The sequence below is a fragment of the Plectropomus leopardus genome, chromosome 7, assembly GCF_026936395.1.
Source record: "Plectropomus leopardus strain MGB_pleo_1.0 chromosome 7, ASM2693639v1, whole genome shotgun sequence".
NCBI lineage: Eukaryota > Metazoa > Chordata > Actinopteri > Perciformes > Serranidae > Plectropomus > Plectropomus leopardus.
In genome coordinates, this window is record NC_142182.1 from 11,583,045 (window position 1) to 11,610,087 (window position 27,043).

General features: G+C 37.3%; 3 protein-coding genes across 5 annotated transcripts; all 3 read left to right on the forward strand.

The window, feature by feature from the left end:
• The first annotated feature begins 1,728 nt into the window (after positions 1-1,728).
• On the forward strand, positions 1,729-11,232 carry sinhcaf (SIN3-HDAC complex associated factor). The gene is made up of 6 exons (XM_042495922.2): positions 1,729-1,899; positions 5,769-5,896; positions 5,977-6,076; positions 6,172-6,295; positions 6,998-7,148; positions 8,997-11,232. The coding sequence occupies exons 1-6, from the start codon at positions 1,813-1,815 to the stop codon at positions 9,328-9,330; spliced, it is 924 nt and encodes a 307-aa protein (XP_042351856.1). The 5' UTR covers positions 1,729-1,812; the 3' UTR covers positions 9,331-11,232.
• A 1,481-nt stretch (positions 11,233-12,713) lies between these two features.
• On the forward strand, positions 12,714-17,742 carry kxd1 (KxDL motif containing 1). Of its 2 annotated transcripts, none has more exons than XM_042496254.2 (5): positions 12,714-12,872; positions 14,185-14,304; positions 14,896-15,048; positions 15,520-15,566; positions 15,660-17,742. In XM_042496254.2, exons 2-5 carry the CDS (start codon positions 14,207-14,209, stop codon positions 15,914-15,916), a joined length of 555 nt encoding a protein of 184 aa, XP_042352188.1. In that variant the 5' UTR covers positions 12,714-12,872; positions 14,185-14,206; the 3' UTR covers positions 15,917-17,742. The 2 variants fall into 2 exon arrangements, with proteins under 2 accessions (XP_042352188.1, XP_087936077.1); XM_088079951.1 differs by having other exon boundaries at positions 12,723-12,875.
• A 406-nt stretch (positions 17,743-18,148) lies between these two features.
• On the forward strand, positions 18,149-27,028 carry LOC121950680 (endoplasmic reticulum-Golgi intermediate compartment protein 2-like). 2 transcript variants are annotated; one of them, XM_042496758.2, is made up of 14 exons: positions 18,149-18,333; positions 18,421-18,645; positions 20,310-20,418; positions 20,498-20,544; positions 20,638-20,705; positions 21,402-21,442; positions 23,109-23,210; positions 23,329-23,421; positions 23,496-23,551; positions 23,731-23,829; positions 23,920-24,017; positions 24,115-24,277; positions 26,198-26,277; positions 26,388-27,028. In XM_042496758.2, the coding sequence occupies exons 2-14, from the start codon at positions 18,540-18,542 to the stop codon at positions 26,451-26,453; spliced, it is 1,128 nt and encodes a 375-aa protein (XP_042352692.1). In that variant the 5' UTR covers positions 18,149-18,333; positions 18,421-18,539; the 3' UTR covers positions 26,454-27,028. The 2 variants fall into 2 exon arrangements, with proteins under 2 accessions (XP_042352692.1, XP_042352691.1); XM_042496757.2 differs by having other exon boundaries at positions 18,150-18,333; positions 18,440-18,645.
• The last annotated feature ends 15 nt before the right edge of the window (positions 27,029-27,043 follow it).

The window sequence follows — 27,043 nt, forward strand, 5'->3', positions numbered from 1 at the left end:
TAGTTTGCCAAATGAGAACTGGACCAGTGTCTGTATATACACTCTTTGGCTGTTCCCTCTGACAGTAGCTGATTAGATCAGTTTGAGGATGGTGTTGGCAGTGTCACAGCCATCACACCATATGAAAACAGCCGCATACAAGAGATGACTCAAAAAAGCGTGCAGTGTAAGGCCATTCAATAACCCTCAGGTAAAATTACGATTGTAAATCTTAAGGTACCTTTTTGTAAGACTCAGGAAGCACTTTTTTAGACAAAATCTGAGATTTATTTAATTAATGTTTAAAGGTACATATTGCAGAAGTGTATTCAGAATCATAATCGCCTTTATTTAACCAGTGTTTACACTTAAAAGGAATCCAACTGCAATATTTTGCATTGCTCTCATGTACTTACACAGAAATTCAATAAGCCTTTACTATCCAGACACCAGGGAATATGGAAGAAAGTTATTGAGTACTAAATAAGGATGAAATATTACAAAAATACAAACCAGATAAAATAGAAATGGCATAACATTTATTTTCACTATATTTCACTTAAAGCATACTCTATAACATGTAGCAATAGAATACCTGTAGATATATATCTTGTAGAAAATGTTAATGCTAAGGTGTATTTTCCTTTGTATATTTATATATTTGTATATTTATTTCTCTTTTCTAGAGAAATACATGTATTACTGGTTTTTTTTACTGCTTACGTGGGGTTCTGGGGGTATTTAAAATCAAATCAAAATAGATCAGGCTTTATTTGTATAGCACTTTTGATACAAGCAAAACTGTAACACAAACTGCTTTATACAATTAAACCATAATAATAAGTAAAATGAATAAGTAAATCAGTAAGTAAGTAAATAAAATACTCTAATTAGTAGATAAAATGTAGGTAGAAGGATAACAGAACAAACAGTAAAAGATTCAAGATTCAAGATTCAAGATTCAAAGTGTTTATTGTCATATGCACAGTATGGAAACATGTTTCCCTGCACAATGAAATTCTTACTTTGCTGTCCACAGAATGCCTAACGTGTAGCAAATATAAAAGAAATATGAAATAGAAATTTAGAAATTTACAATAGAAAAAATCTAGAAATTTACAATAGAAGTAGAAAGAACAGTGCAAATAAAACAGTACAGTGCAAATTCGAACAGTAAAAGATAAAAAGGTTTAATAAAAATAATGAAATACTCTGATTATCACCCTTTCAAGCTTTAATTTGCATGACGTTTTCCCAAATTGTGTCACTGACAGCACAGACAGCAGTCTTCACATTATGGTGATAGTCATCAAAACGATGCAGTATGTGACAGCACCATGTCTGGCTTGATGGTGTAAAAAAAAATGGATACAAGTGGTTGTTCGCCCTGATCTGTCCACTGGATGGATGCCATGTTTCACCCACCTTTTATTTACCACTAATCTGGTCCGCTGTCACGCAATTCAAATCAACAAAGCGCATCTCCCTGCTAGACGCCGAGCCCCCTAAAAACCGTAGGCCTCCAGACGGGCCATCTGGCGCTCTGTAGTAAAACGACAGGCCCCGCCCCCTTGCTTACTCTCTCCAATGTGCCATAGCAACCGGGGCCGAGCCCCCTGTTCCCGCGCAATGTTCCCATCCTTATAAGGCCAGTAGAATGCAGACGCACGCTTACGTCACACGTCGTTTATGTAAATGCTTTGATTGAAGAAAAAGAAAAAAACCTTCTGCCCTACTCTGAAATGGAGGTGTGGATACGACGCATGCGCAGTGCGTCCACAACTATCCAGTCCCGTCCACAAACGCAGACATCAACAAGGGAGCGGGTTACCGATGCGGGTTGATTTTCATAATAGTCACATCGTTACGACGCGGTATAAGGACTATTACTTTGTATCAGCTTCACGCAACTTGAACACGGTAAGAAATGCGGCTGTTTTTTATTTGTTTTCTTGGTTTATTGAAGCTTAAAACGGCGGTTTTAAAGTCATTTAAAACAAGCTTCGAGTTGTCTCAGAACAATTGCTCTTTTTAGACGCGCTGCAACACCGACTGGGTGGTCAACTCGATGTGTAGCACGCCTTAGAAACACTTAAAGTAACCAAAATGAGTGGGCGGAGGGCGAAATGAACGCGAAAATGTTAACAATAGTGTCAAAATGAGCTTCATTTGCAAGCACGATGAGCAAGAGATATGGCTGTTGTTATTGTTGCTGGCTGTCGGAAGAAATCACTCCTTTTATAGCTGCCAAAAATAACTAAAGTCGGATATAGTGAGCGTTAGGGTCATCAACATTCACTCTTAAAAAGGCGTAAATAGTTACATTGTTGCTGTAGTGCGGCTGCAGTGTGCCACACGTTTACGCCTGCTGCTAAATAAGCCAAGTTGAATCTCTCACGCCCACCCGGAGCAGAGATGCGTCTCAGCACGCGGGCGCTGCTGTCAACAAAACAGCTACCGCAAATACAAACTACTCACACACGCCTTATGAAACTCATGCTGGTTGAGAAAAATGTTTATCTAATGCGAGAAAAAAGCACAAACACAGACTTTGAGTAAGCGGAACTTCCTGCACATGTAGTTGAAGGGGGACTGTTGCAGTGACGCGGCTGTGGAATAACAAAGAGTAAAGATCAAATTACACGATTGTCCGAAAACGGCTTTTCTTTGCAATTTAAAACAAAATATTTTGCTGTCGAAACGTGTTTGCCCTGAGTTTATCTCACTATACGAACTTAAAAGAGGGAGGGAAAGTCGGGCATCGTCGAGCAGGGGACGGTCATCATAAAATGGGTGCGCATGAAGCAGGTCGTGTGGCATGCCATGCTTCCTCGCTGGAGTGGGCGGTGAAATTGGCGACTTGCACTTTTCTCTCGATAAAAACAAGTGGATTTCTCGGCGCCTTCTGATTTTTTAAAAATGCACGTGTTATTCGCGAAAGTCTTGAATGCTTTCGGGGGGATTTTTGCAGTTTACTTTAAATATTGCAGCTTTTGCGGAAAATCGCATCACACCCCCTTCTCCACACTGCCTCCGCCTTTGAAGTGTGTTGCCATGTTGAGTTGCGTCACGTACTGTATTCTGCTGCAGAGATCGTCTGCAGTTTACAGATGAGATACTCGGGGGTTAATGTGTGGTCGGCCTTGTAATGTACACGCACGAGGCTGCGCTATATATAAAATTACATATTTAAATGGATGGTACGCTATAGATTATTTTATTATATCATTTTTATACTCTCCTGGTCGTATCTGTCTTGTTTTTAACATTGATTATATCATCAAAATGTATCTACTTAATTCTAAGTCTGTTATATAACATGTGCTGCTGCTGTTTAAATCTCCGTAAAATAGATTTTTAATCTCAACAAAGCACTCTCCTGGTTAAATATTTTTAAATAATGCAAGATTGTTTTGTGTCAGCAAATAAAGTTTCTGCAAGTAAATGCATTTCATAGAAAGTTTGTATATGTAATTCTAGACTTACTGCTAGACTAAGGGACTGTTCCATATTTATAAGAGTTGAGGGGGTGGTGCTTAACAGGGGAAGCACTTTAGATATTTTTAAAGCATCAGAGAGGATGCTATTTTTAAAGCATCAGAGAGGGTGCTATTTTTTTTGATGTGGTTTAGGGGAGGGACATTCAACTTTAAATGGTCGAATTTTTAAAATTTAATATAAATTCCTTCAGAAGCCCAAAATCCACAAGTGGGTTATAATGGTGTTTTCTTTAAAAAAAACAAAGTATACCATATATCATAGCTGAAATCTGTGAAATATGGGTATTTGTGCTGACAGTAGAGTCATAAATTTTCCCTCAGTCACTCAGGGAAGCTCAAGAAAAAAATATTTGTATATCGGGAGGATAATGATATGAAAAACAAAACAGATGTTACAGCTCAGCCACTCCCTACTCTGATAAATATGGCACAGTCCCTTGTGCATTTGTTATTATTTACAGACTTTAATCATATTAACATTAGGGTTAGATGACATAACTATGTATTTTATTGAATAAGGTTCCAAATAGTTTTTGTTTTGACACATTTACAGTGGTAGATTTATTAAACTTACATGCACATGCCAGCTAGATATTTATACTCACATAGCTGCGGATTTTGAGGGGATGCAGGCGACACGCCCCTCTCAATATTTAAAACATGTGCACTTGCCCCCACCCCCCTAATAAAAACATTAATGGTGTAAAGGAGTTTTATTTTGGCACAATTGAAGACATTTACACCATAAATTCAATGGTGCAGAAAAGTCACAATTGGTGCATAAAAAAAAATCATTAGAATGCAGGAAATCAAGTGTTTGATGCTCAAAATTTAGTGGTGGAGGACCCCAAACCCTCTGTTTCATATGTGCAGTGGCAGACGAAGATCCTTTACTTAACTAAAAGTGTTATTACCGCCGTGTGAAAATACTCTGTTACAAGTAAAAACCCTGCATTGCAAATGTGTACTTTAGTGAAAGTGAGCAAGTATCATTAGGAAAATGGAATCAAAGTAGAAAAAATTACCCAAATGCAGACAAATCTCTAAGAAAAATACACCCCCATTTATTAAAAAAAGAACCCCAAACCTCAAAACTATTAAAAAAGAAAAAATAACCACCCCCCCCCCAAAAAAACTCAAAATTAGTAAAAACAAAATCAAGAAAATGACTTAAATGTTTATCAAAATATTCGACAATTAATTTTCTGTGAATCAGCCGATAAAACACCTCATCATTGCAGCTGTACGTGGCTTAACTGTTTGGTATTTTCATTAATAAATAATAAAGCATCACATTTTATAAACTCCTCTAATGATTTTAAATCATTATTTGTAAAGTAACTAAGGATGCCAGATTAGTGATGTGAGGTATGAAGTATAATATTTCCCTCTAAAATGTAGTAGAGTAAAAGTAGGCCTATAAAGTAACATGAAAAGGAAAATACTCAATGAAGTACAAGTACCTCAAATTCATACTTTTGTACGTACTTAAGTACATGTACTTAGTTGCATTCCACCACCAAACTACGCCCTCGTGCACTGATGCCTTGAATCAATCAGGAGACTTTTCTGCTTCTCATACCCCCCCCACATTGCTAAACCTTAGGTGGTCCGCGATATATTCAGCAGAGTGAGAGGTCTTTCATTTCCCCGCTCTCTGTCTGCTCTCTGAGGCACCGCACTGTTAGAGGACCCCGAGGACTGATGGCAAGAAAAAAAAATCCAGTCTGGGGGGCGCGGCTCGCAGTTTTGCCGCAGTTCACTACATGTGCTGTGGAGATTAAAATTTTGCCTAGCAACATAAATCATAATTCCTCTGCATAATCAGCGCGCTTAATGCATTACGGCTAATTTCCCCCCCGACACATTTATATTTTTGCACTTCTCTGGTAACGCATGCTTATGTTTTGTTCTTGGCGAATAACGCATCCTCGGCACCCTGCAGGATCGGACTAAGTGCGTGCTTATATTTTGGGTTTCCAAAATGCATCCTGTGTGCGCAGCATGGTGACATGATCTGTCTGACACGCTGTCTGACTGTTGACCTACTTCCCTCCCATGTGGGTCAAAGCGGAGAGATGCTCCAGCAAAATCGCTTTCCCCTAAATTTCTTCGTGCTCTGATCGTGTCAAAACACCAGCCTTGATAGAAATAATTCACATAAACTGAAATGATAAGATAATAAATCACCTCTCATGCAAAGATGCACGGCTGTAGGGAGGTACTAAAACACCATGCACGCTGATGAGCGCCTGAGATGTTAATATTTTAATCATTTTTTGCACGCAGATGTTTGGCTTTCATAAGCCAAAGATGTACAGGAGTTTGGACGGCTGCTGCATCTGCCGCGCAAAGTCCTCAAGCTCTCGTTTCACGGACAGTAAGCGGTACGAGAAAGACTTCAGGAGCTGTTTTGGGTAAGCTGAGCACTTGACGTTTGGAGAGAAATGGTTTGAAACATATTATCATTTGTTCACACACTGTATTTTTCTTGTAGACTGAGTGAAACGCGATCTGGAGAGATCTGTAACGCCTGTGTGCTCCTGGTGAAACGGTGGAAAAAGTTACCTGTGGGAACCAAGAAGAACTGGAACCACGTGAGTTTGGGTCGCAGTACTCTGATATAGTTGAGATATTTATTTGGTCATAAAATAGTTTACCTGTATTTACTCATAAGTGCTCTCCCATACAGGTTGTTGATGCCAGAGGAGGTCCCAGCCTAAAGATAACCTCCAGGCCCAAGAAGATAAAGTCCATCTCCAAGAAAGCACGGCCAAGCCAGATCAGCAGGCTGCAGAAAGAGCTTAAAAGAAACAGTGAGTTCTGCATTTTGGCATTCAGTATAATGACACTTTTAAGTATTTTTTTGTCTCTTTCACACACACACACACACACACTTACATATATGTACAGAGCCCTTAAAGTGACGTGGGGGAGAAAAAGATACATGGTTGAAAAAAAAAAATGTTAAAAAAAATGATAGTGGAAAAAAACTAGATGGTTAAAAAAATAACAAATCTCCTAGAAAAATCAAGATTTTTTTTCTAGGAGGAACAAGGAACTTTCTTGAAATTATTTTTTTTCCACCATCTAATTTTTTCACCATCTATTTTGTTTCTCCCTCGTGTTCCTTCAGGATCTCCGTACATATATGTGGCGTGTGGAGTAGATGGTGAAAAAAATCTCCTGAGAAAGTTTCTCATTCCCCTTAAAAGTTTCTTAAACATTAGATTTTTTTCACCATATCATTTTTTTTTCCATCACCTATTTTTTCTCTCCTTGATGTCTCTTTCGGTGCTCTGTACATATATATATGGTGTATATTTAATAGATGTTGGAAAAAAAATACATTTAGATGGTGAAGAAAAAAACTGAAGATGGTGAAAAAAATTCTCCTGAGAAAGTTTCTCAAAGATTTGATTTTTTTTCTATATAATTTTTCTCCCCCCTGTAGACGCTCCATATATATGTCACACATAGTCACCCCTTCATTGTCGACACTTTGTTTTGTCCACCAGATTCAGATGCCCACAGCACCACCTCCAGCGCCTCCCCGGCTCAGTCTCCCAGCTACAGCAACCTGTCAGACGACGGCTCAGACACGGAGCTCAGCCCAGGATCCAGCCGCTCTCCAGTCTTCTCATTTCTGGACCTCACTTACTGGAAAAGGTAGGCCAAACAGTGGAGCATCAGCGCTGACTCATTATTTAGTTGTCAACACTGTGGATTTTTACATTTTCTTAATGTAAAGACAGAAGTTTAGCGTCTTGAAGCCCCTACACACCAACAGTCCGCCCACACACGTGTTTTCACTGTAAGGAATACTTCACATATAAACTGACCGTTTGAATATCAATTACTCCCTTTGTCTTACCCTGAATTTTTGTAGAAAACATTTTCTTGCATGCTTGCATTCCTTAGTGAATGTAGAATCCAAAAAAGGCGAACATCCTTTGTGAGTTGAAGTAAACGAGGGCTGCGTTTTGCAACAGCAAAACTATATCACACAAAACTCCTGCAGTCTAATCCAAGTCTCATTTATCCAGTCATATGATCAGTACCAAACACACACTTACATCTTTAAAACTTTATCATACAAAACATGTCTGCATAATGATAGCGCACTCGAAGCATGCTTAAGAAAGGATGTGCATTTAACCCCTGAGTTCAAACACATGGCCTTGTCCAGGCGTGCTTCTTGTCCGTGGCTGCGACTGTATCAACTGTTCTACTCATCTAAAGGCAATGTAGACTAATCACAACAGATGAAGGAAAAAAGTCATGCATTTTTACATTTAGGGTGAACTGGACCAGTTTAAGGTTTTTTGAAAAATTAGGCCATTACCTGAAAATCACATGTGCATTTTACAGAGATCCAGTGGTTTTGATTGGCCTTCTTGTTTATTTGTATGATTTAAATAGCTAGATAATTAAATTTCAGGCACCTTTAATACCAGACAAAGATCTGTGACCAACATGCTGACGTTAGGTCAGTGTTGTGGACCGTGAAGGAGTTCAAAGTCTCCTTTTACATGACTTCAGTGTCCTCTGCACCTGTATATAAAGTGTGCATTAAACACATTCACACTGACTTCAGATATCTGTGAGAGTTATGCCATCATTACATTTTAAAGGTGTAGGATTTAGTGGCGTCTAGAGTTGAGATTGCAGAACTGATACTTTTCCCGTGTGCCAGATGTGTAGGAGACAGTAATATGAATAACTTAACGCCTGACACACACTGTGTGCGTGGGAAGCGCGTGACCATCGCGGAACATGTTGTGGGGTTTTTTTTTCGGCACCTGTGTCACCAGATTAGAGCAGCCACACTGCCTGTGTAAGCAGCACTGATCAGGCGCGTCTCAGCTGCCTCTCAGCTGCGGCATTTAAAAACTGTGGCTCACAGATTGTTTTCTGTGTTGTGCATGGCTGTCAGCAAAATAATTTAAGATAAGATGATACTTTGTTGTCTGTTGTCATGGAAATTTGTTTTGCATCCTCAAGCTCTCAATAATGAACAAAATCAACAGTGAAAATAGTGTTTTGATAATTATGTTAACACTTTACCACCTTTTACTACAGTTTCAAAGTCTTCATCTGTCACAGAGATGAGGAAATACAAACATGTGTGTCTTAATCAAAATTTCCTGTGTCCGTTTCAAAATAAAAGCCCTCTGAAAACATTTCTTGGCAGAATCCCATGAGTTGTTGACACAAGGTATTTTATTGTGAAATATTTGCAGGACCGTGTTGTTAACAATGTCGGAGCTTGAATGGCTTCATAAATGAGTGGAACATGTGCTTTTAATTGTAGAGATACAGTACTGATAGCAGCAGGCAGCCCTGCAGAAGCGTCGCAACAACAACGCTGCCAGAGTGAATACAACAAGCGTGCAAGACGTAGCATTTTGGCTAAGTTACAGTCACGCGCTGCTCACATGCACGGCTGCACGCCTTTAACTCTTTTTGTGTTTCAGCTTCACACTCTTGAATAGATTTGTGTCATGTTTTGTCTAGGCAAAAAGTGTGCTGTGGAATAATCTACAAGGGCCGTTTTGGGGAGGTGCTCATCGACCCCCACTTATTCAAACCATGCTGCCGCAACAAACAGCGACAGCAGCAGCAGCAAGAGGAGGAAGAAGAGGAAGATGAGGAGGAGGAAGATGAGGAGGAAGAGGTGGAGATAGAGGAAGGCCAGGTGGGCGTGGATGTCAGCGGGCATAAATCCCAGACGGAAGAGGAAGTGAAGGAGACTCCAAGGTGTGAGGAAAATGCAGAGCCTGTACAGCTATGCGTTACCATGACAACACCTCCAAACAGGAGCGCGGTGGTGATGGAGGATGGTTGGTAAAGTCAAAACACCGCCTTGCACACATCTCTGAAGAAATCTTGGGGTGCTGTTTTTTTTTCTTTAAAGCACTTACAGAAAGAAGTTGCCTCAGATTGCCTTCAATCACAAAGCAGCTGAAAATCCTCCGGTCTCCTCCACAACTATGTTGGAGGTTTGTTTATTTTGTTCAAACGGTAACTTATGAACTGTTAATTTTCCACTTTGTCTCTTATTTTGTATTTAATATTCACGCCATCCTGACGATGGGCCGTTATCCGTGGTGTTTTTGATCTGCTTTAGATGAAATGCTGGAGCTCTAGTTTGCTGGTACATTTAAAAGATTTTATTCCAAAACGCAATAGATCCACTGACTCGCAGAAAAAGGTGCTACTTGAAATTCATCACTCACTTCAAAACCTACAGCCGAACCCGTTCTCAATGTGGATATTTTATAAGCGTATATGTGAAGATGACTAACATAATGGCATTACTTCCTTTGCTGAGAGTAGAAATCTCTTTTTTGAAGTGGTGGACGTCTCGTTTTGGAATGAATAACACTTTACATCGACAGAGCACAGACCTGTACAGAAGCCCCTTGTGTTTGTGTCTTTTCACTTCCATTCCTATCAAAGAGTTTGTGTTTGTAGACTGTCTCCGTGCGCAAATACATGTGTGGGTCCCATTGAAATAAGGCCTATTCACAGCTTCAACAGCAAATACACCAGCCTTAATTATGTGTTACAGACAGCGCTAGTGTTAATTCTGGATCGGTATTAAGGAACACAAAGGGACAGTAGCTATATTTATTGTGGCCTCAGCAACACATAGTGCATTTTGCATGAATGGCAAGCCCACTCATCCAAAAGACCTAATGATCTGATGCATGAGTCTACTAAAAAATTGCATGGCCTTATATAAGCTGTAAATCTTACTTTTATTTTTTTGGATCCATTTCTCTGAAGTTTTAACTTATTTTTATATGTAAGAAGAAAAAAAATAGGAAAAATAGAAATGTCTTTGCATAACAATACCACACAATATGACAGCAAAACACACAACCTATCTATAGTCATTCAGCAATATCAATATCAGTGATTTCCATCATTCTTGGGTCAGAATAGGTAAAAGACTTTATACAAGTTGAAATTCTATGCCATTGCCTCTTATATACCACAAATGTGTTGTGATATATAGCCTAATATTACTTTATTTATCAAACGAAAGCCAAAGCACATTGAAATTCACCCAATGTCAAATCAAAGCAGGTTTTGTATGGACACTTGTGCTTGTCCGAGGTCATTTGTATGTATGTTTATGGTATTCTAAACAGAACACTAATATGAAATTTCATACATGTGGTGATGTTGTCGGGAGCAGAGGGTGTGTTATGTACATAAAGGGTTGGGCGAGCCACATGGCTCTTATATGGGTTTCATTATTTATTTATTTCGTATTTATTTGTATCACTGCATCCCCCCCGCTTAGAAGTGTAATACTATGAATTCTTTTCATCTTATGCTTATACGTAGAACCGTTTTGTACTTCAGAAATCGAATGTAATTCTCACGCAGGCTCTGTTTAACATTGCGTTGAATTACTGGTTGTCAATATTTGTGAAATGTTGTTAAGTATTTATTTACTCATCAGTTGAGTTGCGTGCAACCTAACTTATTCTGTACCATCAATTTTGATCTGTATCATGTAGACTGAAATGAATGATAGATTGCAACCAAACTGTACTTTTCCCCTTTTTAGCTTGTAGCTTAAAAATGAATTGTAGGATACTTAACTCTAGACTTGCATGTACTGTTGCTATGCATTTATGTAGCTTACAAGTTAGACAAAGCGGTTTTGTATTTTTTATACATCATGTACTTTTTTTACTTGTCCCTTAATAAAAGTAATTTTGTGAGTTTTCTGGAAGTAAGGAGTCACTGTATTTATTGACAATAAGCAGGTTCTCATATCTTCATGACATTTTTTTTTCCTGGGTATATGGTATTTATGTTAAAGCTGATCTACTTGGAATAAGTCATTATAGCATGTATGCTATTGTCTAGCCAACAATGCTGTCTTTCTTATGTGCAATTAGCAAACTAACAGTGGTGGAATGTAACTCAGTACATTTACTCAAGTACTGTACTTAAGTACAAATTTGAGGTATTTTTACTTTACCTCCCATACAGGTGCAAATAATTTCCCCCTCTTATTTAGGCTTTTAAATTTTGTAGAAATATATCGAAATGCTACTTATAACCAAGATACTACAGAAAATACACGTTTGTTATGCTATTTTTCCCAAGACATAATATTGTGTGATTAATATATATAATATATATAATATATATATATATATATAATAATATATGTGATTCACGTAATAAAAAATGCACAAAGATAACACCTCGGCATGTCAAATTTGCAAACAACTGCAGTATCCCCGCAGCACAGTCAAAATACATTCAAAGCACCTGATTGTTTATCATATAAGAAGGGAGATGAGGGCAAACTGATTCACGTATTATATATACTCCGGTCTCTGGAGCATTTTTAAGAAATTAAGCAGCGATTTGAAATGTAGGCCTACCTTAGACAAATGTTTTTGTATAATGATGCTTTAAAGTGCCCCACTGAATGCTCCACAATTATTTAAAAAAGATCCACAATGTATAAATCCAGGTTAACATATTCCAAAGACTATTTTTGTTGTGACATAATATCAGTGTATTTTTAACCTAAAGTAGTTTTTATTTGAGTAGAAGGGGAACAAACACATCAGAGTGACAGGCCCTTGCTTTTTAAAAAAAATTGTTTCACATTGTAATCATATTAATTTGCGGGTTTGAAATGTCCCACACTTTGATTATTATTATTTTTTTATATTATATAACTGCATATGAAAAAAAAAAGATTTCTTGACCCATCGAAACCTGGAGCGACATCACTTTTCTTGTGCTGCTTTAGGACGCCTTCACAAGAACTTAAACCTTTGAACCCTTGAAGCAAATTGGTGGTCAATTTCTTCCAAAAACTTCCAAAGAAAAGGCAATGAGCAACTTGATAAGAAATATTAGAAAAAATGATAGATTTATGAGATTTTTTTAAGCTAGAGAAAATGTGTAGTGGCAAAAAATATTATTAAAATTGTTATAAGTTAAAGATTATGTTACAGAATTTTTATCATTTTTAAGCACTCTATCCAAATCTTATTTTAAAAAAACATTTTTTTTGTACTTTTCTTTTTTTGTGCGAAATTCTGGTCATTTCTTCTTGCATTGCTTATTGCCTTTTCCCATGTAAAAAAAAAGAGAAAAAAATGTTCTCAGGTTTCAAAGGGTTAATAATGTATAAGTTGCTCAGGTTTAAATAAAGACGAAAAAAGGAAGAAGGGAAAAAAAGCACCGGAAGTGGTGGTCCTATGACCGGAAGCTTAAAGACACGGAAGTGCTTTGTTGTTGTTTTACAGCCAGCTGTGAGCTGCACCTTTAGGCTCCAGATGTCGTTTTAAATTTTGTTATTCAAATCGCCACAGGCCGAGGCAAACATCCACCGCGGGAGCTCAGGTAGCTGATATTAATTTCATGGCTTCGCTCGTCAGTTTAGCTCAGCAGCTAATAAGCTAATCAACGGTTCGTCCTGCCTGCTAACAAGAGACTGAACCTGACTGTTAATAAAGTTAATCATCGTTAAACAAACACATGTTTTATAATGTTACAGATAATTCCCACTGTTAAGTTTCACTGCCTCTCTGTAGGATATGATGCATGTATTAACGTCAGTGAATCTCACGTTAGCTGTATCGACACTGAATAATTTCAAGCTTTCTTTATTGTTTTGCGGTTTCGCTGTTTGTGTTGTTGACATAGAGCTGCGTGATAAGAAGAAAATAAAATATTATGATCTAGTTTGATCAAATACTTAGATATCGATAATGTAACAATATTATAAGGACTATTCTTGCGTTCTCAATGTATTTAAGCAATGAGATTTTTGATAAATAAGCATCAGCAGTGTGGATATAATGCCTGGTTGGGTAAATGTAAATAACAGTCCAGTTAGAAAAGTGCAGAAAATTACATCGTTACTTTGGTGCAGCCTTTAAAATCAAGAAAATACTATTCTCTATATACCCTATTCTTTCTTAAAATGCAGTACAAACATCAAATAAAATAACAGACTACTTAAAAAAACAGTACAGACAATTTAAGATATAAAAACAGTACATACATAAAATAAGAGTATAGACAACTTAGGATAGAAGACGAACTGAATTCTAGACTAATACTTATATTAAAAGAAAAAAATGATTTTTTGACAATTAAAAAAAGCTACAGATAGAGAAAAGCACCTTCAGACATAAAGTAATAAAGCAATAAAATGGCAAACAGAATAAACAGATAAATTCATGAAGAAAAAAGATACAATCATTTTAAAAAACAGATAACTTGATGAAAGAAAATATAAATTCCTAAAAGAAATTAAGGATCTACAGGAAATAACAAAAAGGAAAAAACATAAGTACTTACAATTACCGCATACCAGAGTGCCACTGACTTGTATATAATCATAAATATGAGAATATTCTGGTGATGGGGGCATTATGTCACCATGCTCAGAGGCCGTGTGCACCACACAGGTTTTTCGTACGAATGAAACTCTGCAGAAGCACAAGGAAACATTAAGATATTTTCTGTTCAACCATCAGCCAACCCAGCTGTGCATGCATATAGCTGACACTAGCTCTGACATCCCAAATCTAAGGCGATAACTAGTCTCATATCATGATAAGTAAATAATCTCAATATATTTCCCAGCCCTACTTGAGATTGTTATATTATACTTCTCACATTTCTAAATAACGGTCCATATTTGCAGCTTTTTCATCCGGATCGTCATCATGGAGGAGCCCACGGCGTCCGGCGTGTTCTGTAACAGGATGCTGAGCATGGTCAACTCTGAGGATGTGAATGCCATCATTCAGGCTCAGAGACACATGTGAGTGTGATGGTGGGACGAGTCTGTTTAGCTTCATTTGGCTTTTCAGCTACTTCACACTACTAAATATAATATGGTGTAGGTCAGTTCACTTGCATATGAGGGCTGCAACAATTAATCGATTAGTTGTCAACTATTGACTTAATCACCAACTAGTTGATTTGATCGATTGATTGGTTTGATTCATTTTTCAATAAAAAGAAATCCCTTATTCCAGCTTCCTAATGTGAATATTTTCTGTTTTTTCTACTCCTCTGTGATTGTAAACTGCATATCTTGGGGTTGTGGATAAAACAACACATTTAAAGACCTCATCTTGGGCTTTTCTTTCACAATTTTCTGACATTTTATATACCAAATAACTGATTTATTTAATTTTTTCTTGAGATTTATATGATAAAGACAGTCTCTGAGCACACCTCTACCTCATTCTCATAACTAATTGGTTGATCGATAAAACAATTGACAGATTAGTCAAAATGTAAATAATTGTTCGTTGCAGCCCTGTATGACAGTGAGGAGGACATTTGCCTTGTTCTTTATAAGTTGGCGGCTGAAGATAATTGTTGCTCTGCGTTTTTGTGAAAACAGGCTTGACCGCTTTGAGAAAACCAACGAGATGTTGATCAACTTCAACGGGCTTTCTAACGTGCGGCTGCAGCAGATGAACGAGCACTTCCTCCTCCACACTCGCACCCTTGTGGAGATGAAGAAAGATCTGGACAGCGTCTTCAGGAGGATCAGGTAAGCCACAGCTCCCCCCAGTGTTGTAGTCAGGACCATACCAGGACCAGGACCTCAGTGTGCCGAGACCGAGAGCAAGACTTTAAGGGGCAGAATATAAACAAATATCAACAATTTTAATTTTTCCTCTGATTTCTATGAAGGGTGGCAGCCGTTATTGGTGACAAAACAAGCAAACAAATGATCTATGTGATTGGCTGGATTTGAAGAAGGAAGTTTTACATCCAGTCACAGTCATTACGTTAACAAATAAATCCGTAGTGGTCTCGATTAAAAATCCAGAGTCCGCTATGTCCGAGACTGAGTCAAAATGCGTTTGATTCCGAGACGAAACCGAGACCGTCTGAAAGTGGTCCTGAGACCAAGACCAATCTCGAGTTATACAGCACTAGTGTTCTCAAACACACACGCGCACACACACACACACACACACACACGCCCTTTGATAATCGTCCTCCTCTGCTTCTCCAGGACACTAAAAGGGAAGATTGCTAAACAGTACCCAGAGGCTTTCAGCAGTGAGTTAGCATTTTTTTTTTTACCATTCATCATTTTTTGACGACAACTTCCCAATATCAGCTTGTCTGACACATCTCTGTTTTTTCGGGCAGATATCCATCAATCACACATCCTGGAGGACGACGACGACGAGTTTGACCCAGTTCCCCCCAGCGCTGCTACAACAATCACCACAGCCACCTCGGAGCAGAGCACAGAGTCTTGTGACACAAGTCCAGATGTGATCTCGCCCACTGTGAGCAGATGCTCTGAAGATCTCTCTCAAGAGCCCCCTGACACGCCCACCTCCGATGTCCTAGAGACAGCCGTCCTACAGGACGAGGGTCCGGACTCTGTACCTGCAGAATAGAGTGAGCAGAGGATGGATTTCATTCTCTTGAGCAGCAACCTTGAAGCTATTTTAGCAGGAGGTTGTGTTATTTGTGAGTTTGTTTTGGGCGCTGCAGTGTCTGAGGACTTTCCAGTCATTAATTTGTTGGGAAGAACATCACAACCTTGTTGATGTTGATGTGGCTTTGAACTGTTTATGAGGACACTGGATTTTTGTTGGCATGCTTATTTGTCCCTATCCTGCACAGCACTAAAATAATGCAGACAATACTTGAAGCTGTGCAGCATCTCACTATAAATGTTTATCTATAGTGCTGACAGTCAACCTGAGCAAACGTCCTAACTTATTATGTGATGATAAGCATACTTAATTCTGTTGTTGTCTGAATAGATACACACCTGACTGAAGGAAGAAATCGCTCATAATTTATGTTACTTAAAAGACAAAAAATTACGATATTATCAACCTAAAAGTAACAGCTAAGATTTGCAGAAGTTACTGCTATTGTTATCATCATACTTATAATATGGCCCCTGGTGAAACCAAGAAACATGTTTATTAATGCATTCATTAATGCATCAGCAGCAATTAATCCGATGCCTAACAGATTTCTGCCAAGAAATTCTCTCTTGTTTTGCTGCCTCATCACTGGGATGCCATGGATAAGTTTAAGTTTTAGTGATTCAGCAAACTGTTTGTGTGAGTGGAGGATCCATTAAAGATAACAGTTTCAGTGTAAAAGGGAAAGCCAAACTCAAAATGTACTTCATTATTTATGTCATATTTTACATCTCAGTTTTTATTTGTGGATTTGAAAATAATATCTCCTTTAAAAGCAGAGACAGGGAGTAAATATGAGTTACGGCTGTTATTTCAACATTTTATAAGCTGAATATGTCTTTTTGGTCCTTCAACTCAGTAGTAAATAATAAGATGCAAACAGAAGAATATTACATTTTGAACATCTCTTACGTTAAATTAAGAGAAAGGTGTAGACTGGTGTAGAGCCTTTGAAAATATAGGCATTAAGGCAATAAACAAGGCAGACTTAAAGCCGAAATATCAGTGGGGCTTGCAGCTGCGCTGGTTCCTTAGTGCCCAAAAGCCCATAACTGTGTGGTTTGTGGTAACATGATTAATTGTAACTTTGTTTGGAAATAAGGCTTCCTAAAGTAAAATTTTCCTTAAAAAACTGTAGGAAAACTCAAAGCATTCACTCTAAAGTCGTCATCAGAAAAACATCATGACACCTTCAAAGGAGGTGATTATCCACCAAGGTAAAAAAAAACCCCCAACTTTCCAAACACTAATTTATTTACAGTTATGCACTATAAGCATAATTATCTGACTTATTTAGGATAGTGACACTACATTTTGACATGAGAGCCCTTCTGTTGAAGTTGAATAGGAGCTGCCCCTTAGTGGTTATTAGCAAACAAATGTTAAGTAAAAGTTAAAAAAAAAAGTAATTGCAATACATATCAGGGACACATAGCATTTAGTATTTGAATACCCTCAAATGCCCCCCCCCCCCAAATATATTCATAAATGGCTAAAAATATTTGCAACTGTATGCTACGAAAGGCAAACATGTGCTGCTGTCCAAGTTTATCATTAATGATTATCATTATTATACAGTATGGATTACTCAAAGTAATGAAACATGTGGTTAGCTGGAAATAATTACCCAAAATGTTTGTTGGCTCAGTAAAGGCGCATAAATCAAGATAAAAATCACTGTTTTTTCTACAACACAGATGTACATTCAGCAGAGACTTTCTCTGAGGAGGTCTGATAATTCATGAAAGATGACCAATCTGACACAAATAAAAAAAAACAAACAATTTCTGTATTGGGAAATACAAACTCTTTTTTTACTTTGTCACAACAACCACAACTTTAACATCATGGTACCAAAGTATGAGAATGTACACAATGTAGGTAGGTATGCAGCAACATAATAATAATAATAATAATAATAATAATAATAATAATAATAATAATAATAATAATAATAATAATAATAATAAGAAGAAGAAGAAGAAGAATAACAATAACAATAATAATAACAATAATAACAACAACAACAACAACAACAATAATAATAATAATAACAACAATAATAATAATAACAACAAAAACAACAATAATAATAATATTAACAATGCCCATTTATTTTTATTTTTATTTTATTTTTATTTTTTTATCCTGTAACGCACCGGCAGTACCGTCAGAGGGCGCTAAGTCCAAACGGGAGCAGTTTTTATATCAGACACTGGGCATCAAACCAACGACACCGTAGCTTGCCAACCCTTATGTCCATGTAGCTAACCTGGTACACAACACACCTGCCCAAAGTAACTAACTTCGCGTTGAGGAAACTTCTTGTATTTTCACTGTAGAAAGAAGCGCTTTAATTGTGGACTGAGCTGAAGGTATAATAACGATTTTTCTTTGTCTTTACACCAGCCGTTTGTTCAGTCGGCTAACTATCAAGCTAACGTTAGCTGTGTTGCTAACAGCTGTCATGTGTAACGTCAGCACAGAGAAGAAGATCCCTAAACATTAACCGACTCTCAGAAACAACTGACGGTAACTATCTGCTACAAACACACTTTATGAGAGGGTCCATGAGGCTAAAATGAGGAGGCTGACCAGGAAAAAGGCTCTGACTCTGGTGAAAGAGTTGGACGCTTTTCCCAAAGTTCCCGAGAGCTATGTGGAGTCCACAGCCAGCGGCGGGACAGGTAACTACACACACTACACAGCCGTGTGTTAGTTAGCTGGGTCTCTGTAATATGGTAAATAAAATAAGACAACAAAAATAAACTACAAAACGCCGTTTCTGAAGAAATTGCGGTTGTGAATGCTCAGCTGCAGTGCTCAATGCTGAACAGCTTTACGCTGCACTGCAGTGCTCGCTTGAATTATGCTTAAGCTTTCCATTTAAAACACGTCTTGTTTTGTTTTAACCCATTAACGTCCTTCTGCTATATTTAGTATGTTAAGTAAAAGCCCTATAGATATTTTTCTGTAAGAGATAGAAACAGGAAATTTCCTTTAAGTCTCAAGACATGTGGAAACACATGTCAAAATCCAAAATTTCAATATTTGAAATGTATCATGGCAAAGTTGAAAGAAAAATAACTTTATAACTTTACTAATTGTATATGTTAATATATATCTATATATATATGTGTGTGTGTGTGTGTGTGTGTGTGTGTGTGTATAGGTATGTGTGTATAAATGGCTTTCGCATTCACACCCAAATATAAGCAAGAAAATGATGACGATGATTTTTTTTTCTTTTTTTTCTGTTTTTGTTTTGTTTTGTTTGTTTTTCCTTGTGCTTATTTTTAGTTGATTTTATCTTTATATATATATATTTTTTTTTCTCAATATTATTACTTGTATGTATATATATATGTATTTTTTTTCTCTCCAAAAACGTAAAGTGGAAAAAATGAAGTATAAAAAAATATATATATAAGCAAGAAAAACAACATTTGAATTCCCACCGGACATATTCAGTAAAAAAACAAGTATTTAATGTCCAAAAAGGAGCAGGAGGAAGTGAATTCTTATCAAATCCTATTTCTTATTTTCAAATTTGTAATTATATATGTATGTGTATGTGCATATTCACTATACACCTTGATCTAATAAGACAAAACACAAACTGATCAGTCTAAGTAAAAAAAATCACTCACACACACGTCACAGTACACAGAAACACATCAATACAGACAACAAAGTCACCTATCAAAAGCAGCCTACCTGTCTTGTAACCAGGATTGAAATTTAGCACCAACCACCAGCTAAATGCTGGTAAAATATACAAGTGGCTGCTAGATTTGCTTCACTCACCAGCCAAAAACAACAATGGTTGTCTGTTGAGTGGCTGCTAGATGTTAGAGTCCACCGGCCACAGTGGCAAGTGACAAAAAAGGTCATTTCCAACCCTGCTAGTATCATATCTCACTGTGCCCCTTTCCCCCTCTGTTTTACCTGCTCATATTTCTTCAATATGTTGTTTTAAAAATGTGTTAATTAAATGTTCTACATGTTTTTTTAATTCCATACTACAGATGTTTCATAAATTAAGACCTTTGACTGTAATACAGTGATGTTTTGTATTGGTCCTCAATAACTGCTTCTTGAACATACAAATTTAATTTCCCACAAGTGGGATAAATAAACGTGTCTAAGTCTAAGTCTAAATTCCTCTCAAATCATGTCAACTTTCTGTCATTTGAAACAACTTTTGCTTATTATTAGGAAGTAGATGATTTTTAGCACTGTACATGATTTGAACCATTTTGAACGGTCAGTGTAATCTACAGTTACATTAAGTTACTCCTGCCCGGGGAAGTAATTTTAATTTTAGTAATTATGTTGATACTCTGTCCAGTGTCTCTGATAGCATTCACTCTGATGGCTGCCCTCGCCTTCCTGGAGTTCTTTGTGTACAGAGACACATGGATGAAGTACGAGTATGAAGTGGACAAAGACTTCAGCAGGTAAACAGGTGCATGTTGAGATTATTGTGCTTCAGTCCTGTGTCTGTGTTTCCTAACTGCATCTACTCTTCGATTACAGTAAGCTGAGGATAAATGTTGACATGACAGTGGCCATGAGATGCCAATGTAAGTACAAAAATGTATTCCAGCTTCAGCGAAAGCACAAATTTCATATTGGGTTCGGAAAGGTGTCATGGATTTTCTATATTTTGATTACAGATATAGGTGCAGATGTCCTGGATCTGGCAGAGAACATGGTTGCCTCTGATGGCTTACAGTATGAACCAGTGAGTATGATGAGTGGAGGACAAGAACGAAGCACATTTACTGTAGGGGTCGACTGATATTGGTTATTCAAGGCTGAAATCGATACCTGTTATTAGTAGTTAATGAGACCGATAACTGTTGTTTGGAGCCAATATGCATTTTTAAATCAAAATGAAAATCTTTCTGTCAGTATTTAGACTTTGGAATATAACAAAATCCTTGTTTATGTAAAGTGAACACAAATATTAACGGCTGCTCTCACCTGCTGCTCAATGAATTTGATGTAGGGAAGTTATACAGATTATTTTGGCTAACATAAAAATCTACAATAAATCTTTTGTCTCAATTGCTGTTAAGGTAATAATGAAACTGGGATTATGATACAAGGTGATGCTCCTGATACATTGCTGCGGGTTTTAGTGCAGATTGTCCATCTCATGGTCACTTGTATATTGTGTACATCACTGACTTGTATATTGTAAGATGTATTTTTTATGAATGCGTATTGCAAAGACTTCTTAGAGCATGTTGTATTTCTGTTAATATGTAGCCTATATGTTTATGTGAATGCACATATTTATGCATGTCTTTATGGCGCGTGTTACGGTGAAACCAAAGGAAAATTTCCACATTGTGGACAAAAAGTTTTTGTATTTGTTTAAGAGTTGTAAAGTTCAGTTTTGCGCATCTGACAGTTGTGTTTTGTCACATTTTAGGTCAACTTTGAGCTCTCCCCAGAGCAAAGATTGTGGCACATGTAAGTTGTTTTTTTATGTTTTATTTACAGAGATTTCTTCATTTATCAAGACATTAACATAAGGAACAGATACGCACAGATATCACAACTATAGATCAATATAGAAAAAAAATACAGGCAAAGTATAAAATAAAACAAAGCAAACAAAAAAGTGCATTATAGTGTATTTAAGTACATAAAAGTGAGACCGTGTAGGTTACAACTCAGGAAAACTGCCTTTAGCCGGGCTGTTTTTTCCTTTAGAGCATCTCATCAATGGAACACAGAGAGTCCCCATCATATTATTCATTTAAGTGTAATAAGAAGAAATGGTTTATTGAAAACCATCAATGTCAGCACAGATTCTTGGCTAATTTTACCTAATTTAAAAATGACCAAATTCATACTGTGTCTGCATCATCTGCTATTTTGATTTTATCCACTCATATTGTTGAATTGTGTTGTACATTCTTAACTTGTACTTGTTTAACTATGCCATCTGCCTTTTTATCTAATGTTGTTTGCCTTAACCATTGTTCATACTGTATCTTCGTATTGTATTTTTATTATTATTTGAGGATGCCTCTTAACATCAGTCAAGGGACTGTCGATGAAAATTTACATTTACATTTGTTTAAATGTGGATTAATGTACATTTAAACTATGAAGTACAAATTACAATTACAAATAGCCACCTGTATAGATTTAGGTTCATAGTGCAGGCCAGGTATACAGTTTATTATTAGGTCCCAGGTTTTGTAAAATCCAGTGATGGAGCCGTTGTGCATGCTTCTGATTTTTTTCCAGTTCTGCATCAAATTTTTAATCCACTGGCTTTGTGTTGGACAGGTTATATCCTTTCATTTAGAATAATAATAGAAATGAGCGTCACTAGCCTATAGGGAGAAAAGGGCTTTGACCCTCTGTAAGCATGCAGAGAAACTGGAAATATCTAGAATTATTTATCTGGAAGTTTTAAGCAAGACTGCATCATATGGTAGATGGTTACTGGGGTCTGTTTACACCTGTCACATGCAGGGCGTAGGTTCAGTAATATTCTAGCAAATTTAGCTTTGGAGAAGTGTAGTCAAGGTAGCACTTTAAAGAGTGGAGTTTTTAACTTGCAGTACAATTACTCCTCTCAACATCAACACCCGTGAAGGAACACAGTGACATTTTTGTCCAGTATTTAGCATTAGTTGGTTTTATAATTTAGTTTACATTTAAAATTCAGTGTTCTTGTTTTTCTAACGAGTTTCTGGCAGGCTGTACACGAACAAAACATATTGCCACCCTCCTCAGACAAAAATTATATATCATCCTGTATTTTTAAATACAGGCAAGAAGCTTGGAGAAATTTTAAGATTGCTCAACCAATAAGTTGAACCTCAACTTCAGAAGCAAAAATAGATTTGACAGAAAAATCAGAAAGACTCAGATCTGACAGTTACATAAATAACTTAAAATGTAGTGTCATTTAGCGTCATTGGTCTTTGTACTGTATTTACAAATTGTCAGACTGCTGGTGGCATAGCAGCGAATCCATTTCACCTGTAGAGAGCGAACAAGCAGCTTTACCAGTTGAAACCCTCTTTTTCTTGAAGTTAAAATGCTTTTTCGTCCATTGAATTGGTTTGTGTCAAATCCCAAGTGAGGTCTCCTTAATACTTCTGTCCCTCATTGTCAGGACACTTCTGCACATCCAGGAGCGTCTGAGAGTGGAGCATGCTCTGCAGGACGTCCTCTTCAAGGCTGCAATAAAAGGGGCTCCTCCTGCTCTGCCTCAGAGGTACAGGATCCTCCAAATAAGCTCATTTTTCTTTGAAACAGAGAGATGGTTGTAAAAGTGCTCAAACCTCCCATATATTGTAATAAATGTATTCCGTCCACGTCGTGTTGCTCCACAGTGAGGGCAGTCCCACGACGCTCAATGCCTGCAGGATACACGGACACCTGTATGTCAACAAAGTGGCCGGAAATTTCCATGTTACTGTTGGCAAGTATGTGTCTCCACAGCTGCAAAACTTAGAGATGAAATATTTTGCAGAAGCTGACGTTTTAAATTTCTACACAGGTCAATCCCACATCCCAGAGGCCACGCCCATCTAGCTGCACTCGTCAGCCATGACAGTGAGCTCATTCTCTTTTTTACAAAACTTTGGTGCACACATATATCTGCTTCATGAATGTCTCATATCAGAAATCACAATCAGAAAATACTTTATTATTTTTAGTTGTGGTTGCAGTGACACATAAAATAAAGCAGTGCTATTCCCTTGATTATGAAATTGTTTTGATTTGCGTCACAGGTTATAATTTCTCTCACCGCATCGACCACCTGTCCTTTGGAGAGGTGATTCCTGGGATTATCAGCCCTCTGGACGGCACAGAGAAAATCTCTGCTGAATGTATGTCTGCACTGCCAAACAGTCATCTATCTTAATCTTGATTTTTGCTCTTTTACTGAGCTAAAAGATATTTTTGGTTATTTTCTCCAGCTAACCACATGTTTCAGTACTTCATCACCATTGTGCCCACCAAACTAAACACCTACAAGGTCTCTGCAGAAACACATCAGTACTCTGTCACTGAGCGGGTAGGTTTACATTCTGCACACATTTTGCTTTTTTGCGTAGTGTGGTATGATGTATTGTTGACGTGAAGGTGCTTTTGTTTTTTTTCATGCTCTGCAGGAGCGAGTGATAAACCATGCTGCAGGCAGCCATGGAGTGTCAGGGATCTTTATGAAGTACGATATCAGCTCACTGATGGTCAAAGTCACCGAGCAGCACATGCCTCTGTGGCAGTTTCTCGTCAGACTCTGTGGCATCATTGGAGGCATTTTCTCCACGACAGGTGAGTAAACTCTAAAGGAAACACTGCCTGCCAGATGCAGCTTTAACGCTTTGAAACCTACGCAAATTGGTTTGATTTCTTTCAAGGACATACAAACAAAGAACTTTACATTAAATTACCCTAGAAATTAGCAAGAAATTATAAAAGTTACAATAAAATATTGTAAAAATTGGCATCAAAACAACAGTAAAAACAAAAACAAACATGGAAATGACCTGAAAAAAGTGCTAAATTAATATATAAATATGTTTCTGTAACATCATGTTAGATATAGAATTAGAATTATTATATGTGTAGTTCTCTTTACGTTTCCTTTTTTTGTGTGATAATTTTCTAATATTTTGTCCTCTCTTTCTCTTTCCTCATGATTTATTTTATCACATTTTACTAATTTATTGCAATTTGCAGGACATTTTTTTGCCAAGTTCCTTATTGGCTTTTTTACATGTTTTTGAAAGAAATCAAACCAATTTGTTTCAAAGGTTTAAAAGCTTGAACAGCTCAAAAGATCCAGATTTCAAAGGGTTAAAAGAACACGCTGCTTTATCATTTTTTAAAATTTGGGGCAGTCAAATGCTCAATTTTTTAAAGACATGATTAACCGCAGAGTTCCAATAATTAATAGCGATCAATCGCATTTTTCAATCACGTTCCATTCCATTATTTCGCATTTCAAAACAGTTGTGAAGTCCATATTGACAGAGTGAAGCAAGTCTTACCAGATTTTCTTGATTAGGAATCAAACGACAGCAAAAACCTGCATGGGACTAGCCTAAAGTGGGCGTGTCTGTAAAGGGGAGACTCACGGGTTCCCGTAGAACTCATTTTCATTCAGATATCTTGAGGTCAGAGGTCAAGGGACCCCTGTGAAATGACCATGCTGTATTTCCATCACCAACATTTATCCTAATTTTGGAGCGCTACCTCATCCCCTCCATGAGAAGCTAGGATGACACGGTAGGTATCACTAGATTCCTCTGGTCTTCTAGTTTCCATCATGTAGTTTCTATAGTAGCGGTTGTTTACACATTTGGCATTCGGGAGAAGTTCCAACCATCACTAAATGCCACTAAATCCCATTAAATCCCATTAAATCCCACGCTCTGTACCTGTAAGACTTTTAACTTTCATCTAATCCTGTCATCTACTCCAGCAAATCAAAATGAATTGTCAGGTGTTTTCACAGAATGATTAAAAATACTGAGAGGAGACGCTGAATTTATTAAAGACGGTAGAGTTACTGGCAAGCTTTAAGATTAAAATGTAGAGGGATAATTCTGCTTTTGAGGGAAGACATTGGTCTTTAAAGAGACAAAAATCTTTACTTTTCATTATTTTTTATTTTTATTTTGCCTCTAATTTTTATTTTCAGGTTCGGTTAGGATTCTAGAGTGGGGTTTCTTGTTTTGGGTACATTTTAAATGTCTAAAAATGTTAGGTTTTGTTAAGCTTTTATTAGATTCAGTAGGTTTTTTTATATTATTATAATACTGGGGCTATTTGTCAGGGGCAATATTTAAAAAGCCTAGAATAGGCATCACAGTACAAACACACTTAAGGAAGTCATGTTGACATCTTAATTTCAGTAAACGTATACACCAATGCTTCTTCATGCTTGTAGTTTTTACAGAATTGACAAATACTAAAACTAAAGACATCTTTTGATAGTTTTTTAAGTACACAGTATTGTTTCAGTTTTGTTTTGTTTGAAGTCTGAAGTTTTTGTTTAAATTTCAGTCAACTAAAATATTTTTTCATGCCAAGTTTTTAGTTTAGTTAGCTTTAAGAACTGTGCTCATATATAATTTATCGTGTGTATGTGAGCACTGAAACATCAGTTTGTAAACCACACAAGTGTTCACCTAAACTCTCAAGAGCATCAGCGGCAACAGTAAGTACGTAATTTATCTGTCACTGCAGGCATGCTTCATGGTGTGGTAGGATTCTTGGTTGATGTCTTTTGCTGCCGTTTCCACATGGGAATCTACAGACATCTGAAGGTAAGCCACTAATATGACCTTTAACCTTATACAGACACTATTCTTTTGAATTGAAATGTAACAAAGGGCTATTGGGAAGGCAGTTAAATGACTTTCTTATCCTTCTTTAGGAGGCTCCTCTGAATGAGCAGCCAAACAGTGAAACCTCGGTTCCTACAGTAAATGACGCTCAATAATGAGTCCCTGCTACTCAGCTGCAGCTGGCTGTGAGCTCACCATCTCTGCCTAACGCACCAGACAGCAACCAGATGCTGGGATTATGTTTACAAGTTGTTTTATTATGGAATACGTCACTGCTTTGTTCAGAAATGTGTAAATATTTGTGTAATTTTTAAGATTTTTATTGGGTGGGTGTAAGATTCAGACCTGACTGTTCATCCACCTGTGAAGGATGATTATCGATACCTCCACTAACTATCTGTCTCTTTCACTGGAAAGCTGTACTAGGAGGACTGAACAGCAGTCTAAACACTTATTATTATGTTTTCAAAGATCTGAGTTGTTAAATAGACGGTGCCTGTTAGAAATCCCATGTTACACCCACACAGGTCATGGTTTTGTAGTTGTGAGTGAGCTTGATTTTTGTGGCCTCGGGAAAGGAAAAACCTATGTGGGTGTGCAGGGTGTCAAGGGGAACTGTGTTAAAAGACTTGAAGGGTTTTAAATTGTTCCACAAGTGTGCCTCTGTGTAAATCATTGTTGCAAATATGAGGCTAATTTGTTAAATAAAATCCACTTTCAATTTGATAAAGACTTAACGTTTTCA

What these genes read in the sequence shown, in the direction of transcription:
- sinhcaf (XM_042495922.2), top strand. Translation starts at nt 1,813, where the DNA reads ATGCGGGTTGATTTTCATAATAGTCACATCGTTACGACGCGGTATAAG. An exon ending in CTTCACGCAACTTGAACACG is followed by an intron (nt 1,900 to 5,768) that starts GTAAGAAATGCG and finishes TTTTGCACGCAG; the next exon opens with ATGTTTGGCTTTCATAAGCC. An exon ending in GACCTCACTTACTGGAAAAG is followed by an intron (nt 7,149 to 8,996) that starts GTAGGCCAAACA and finishes TGTTTTGTCTAG; the next exon opens with GCAAAAAGTGTGCTGTGGAA.
- kxd1 (XM_042496254.2), top strand. Translation starts at nt 14,207, where the DNA reads ATGGAGGAGCCCACGGCGTCCGGCGTGTTCTGTAACAGGATGCTGAGC. An exon ending in ATTCAGGCTCAGAGACACAT is followed by an intron (nt 14,305 to 14,895) that starts GTGAGTGTGATG and finishes TTGTGAAAACAG; the next exon opens with GCTTGACCGCTTTGAGAAAA. An exon ending in GTACCCAGAGGCTTTCAGCA is followed by an intron (nt 15,567 to 15,659) that starts GTGAGTTAGCAT and finishes TTTTTCGGGCAG; the next exon opens with ATATCCATCAATCACACATC.
- LOC121950680 (XM_042496758.2), top strand. Translation starts at nt 18,540, where the DNA reads ATGAGGAGGCTGACCAGGAAAAAGGCTCTGACTCTGGTGAAAGAGTTG. An exon ending in ATGGCTTACAGTATGAACCA is followed by an intron (nt 20,706 to 21,401) that starts GTGAGTATGATG and finishes GTCACATTTTAG; the next exon opens with GTCAACTTTGAGCTCTCCCC. An exon ending in GAGCAAAGATTGTGGCACAT is followed by an intron (nt 21,443 to 23,108) that starts GTAAGTTGTTTT and finishes CCTCATTGTCAG; the next exon opens with GACACTTCTGCACATCCAGG.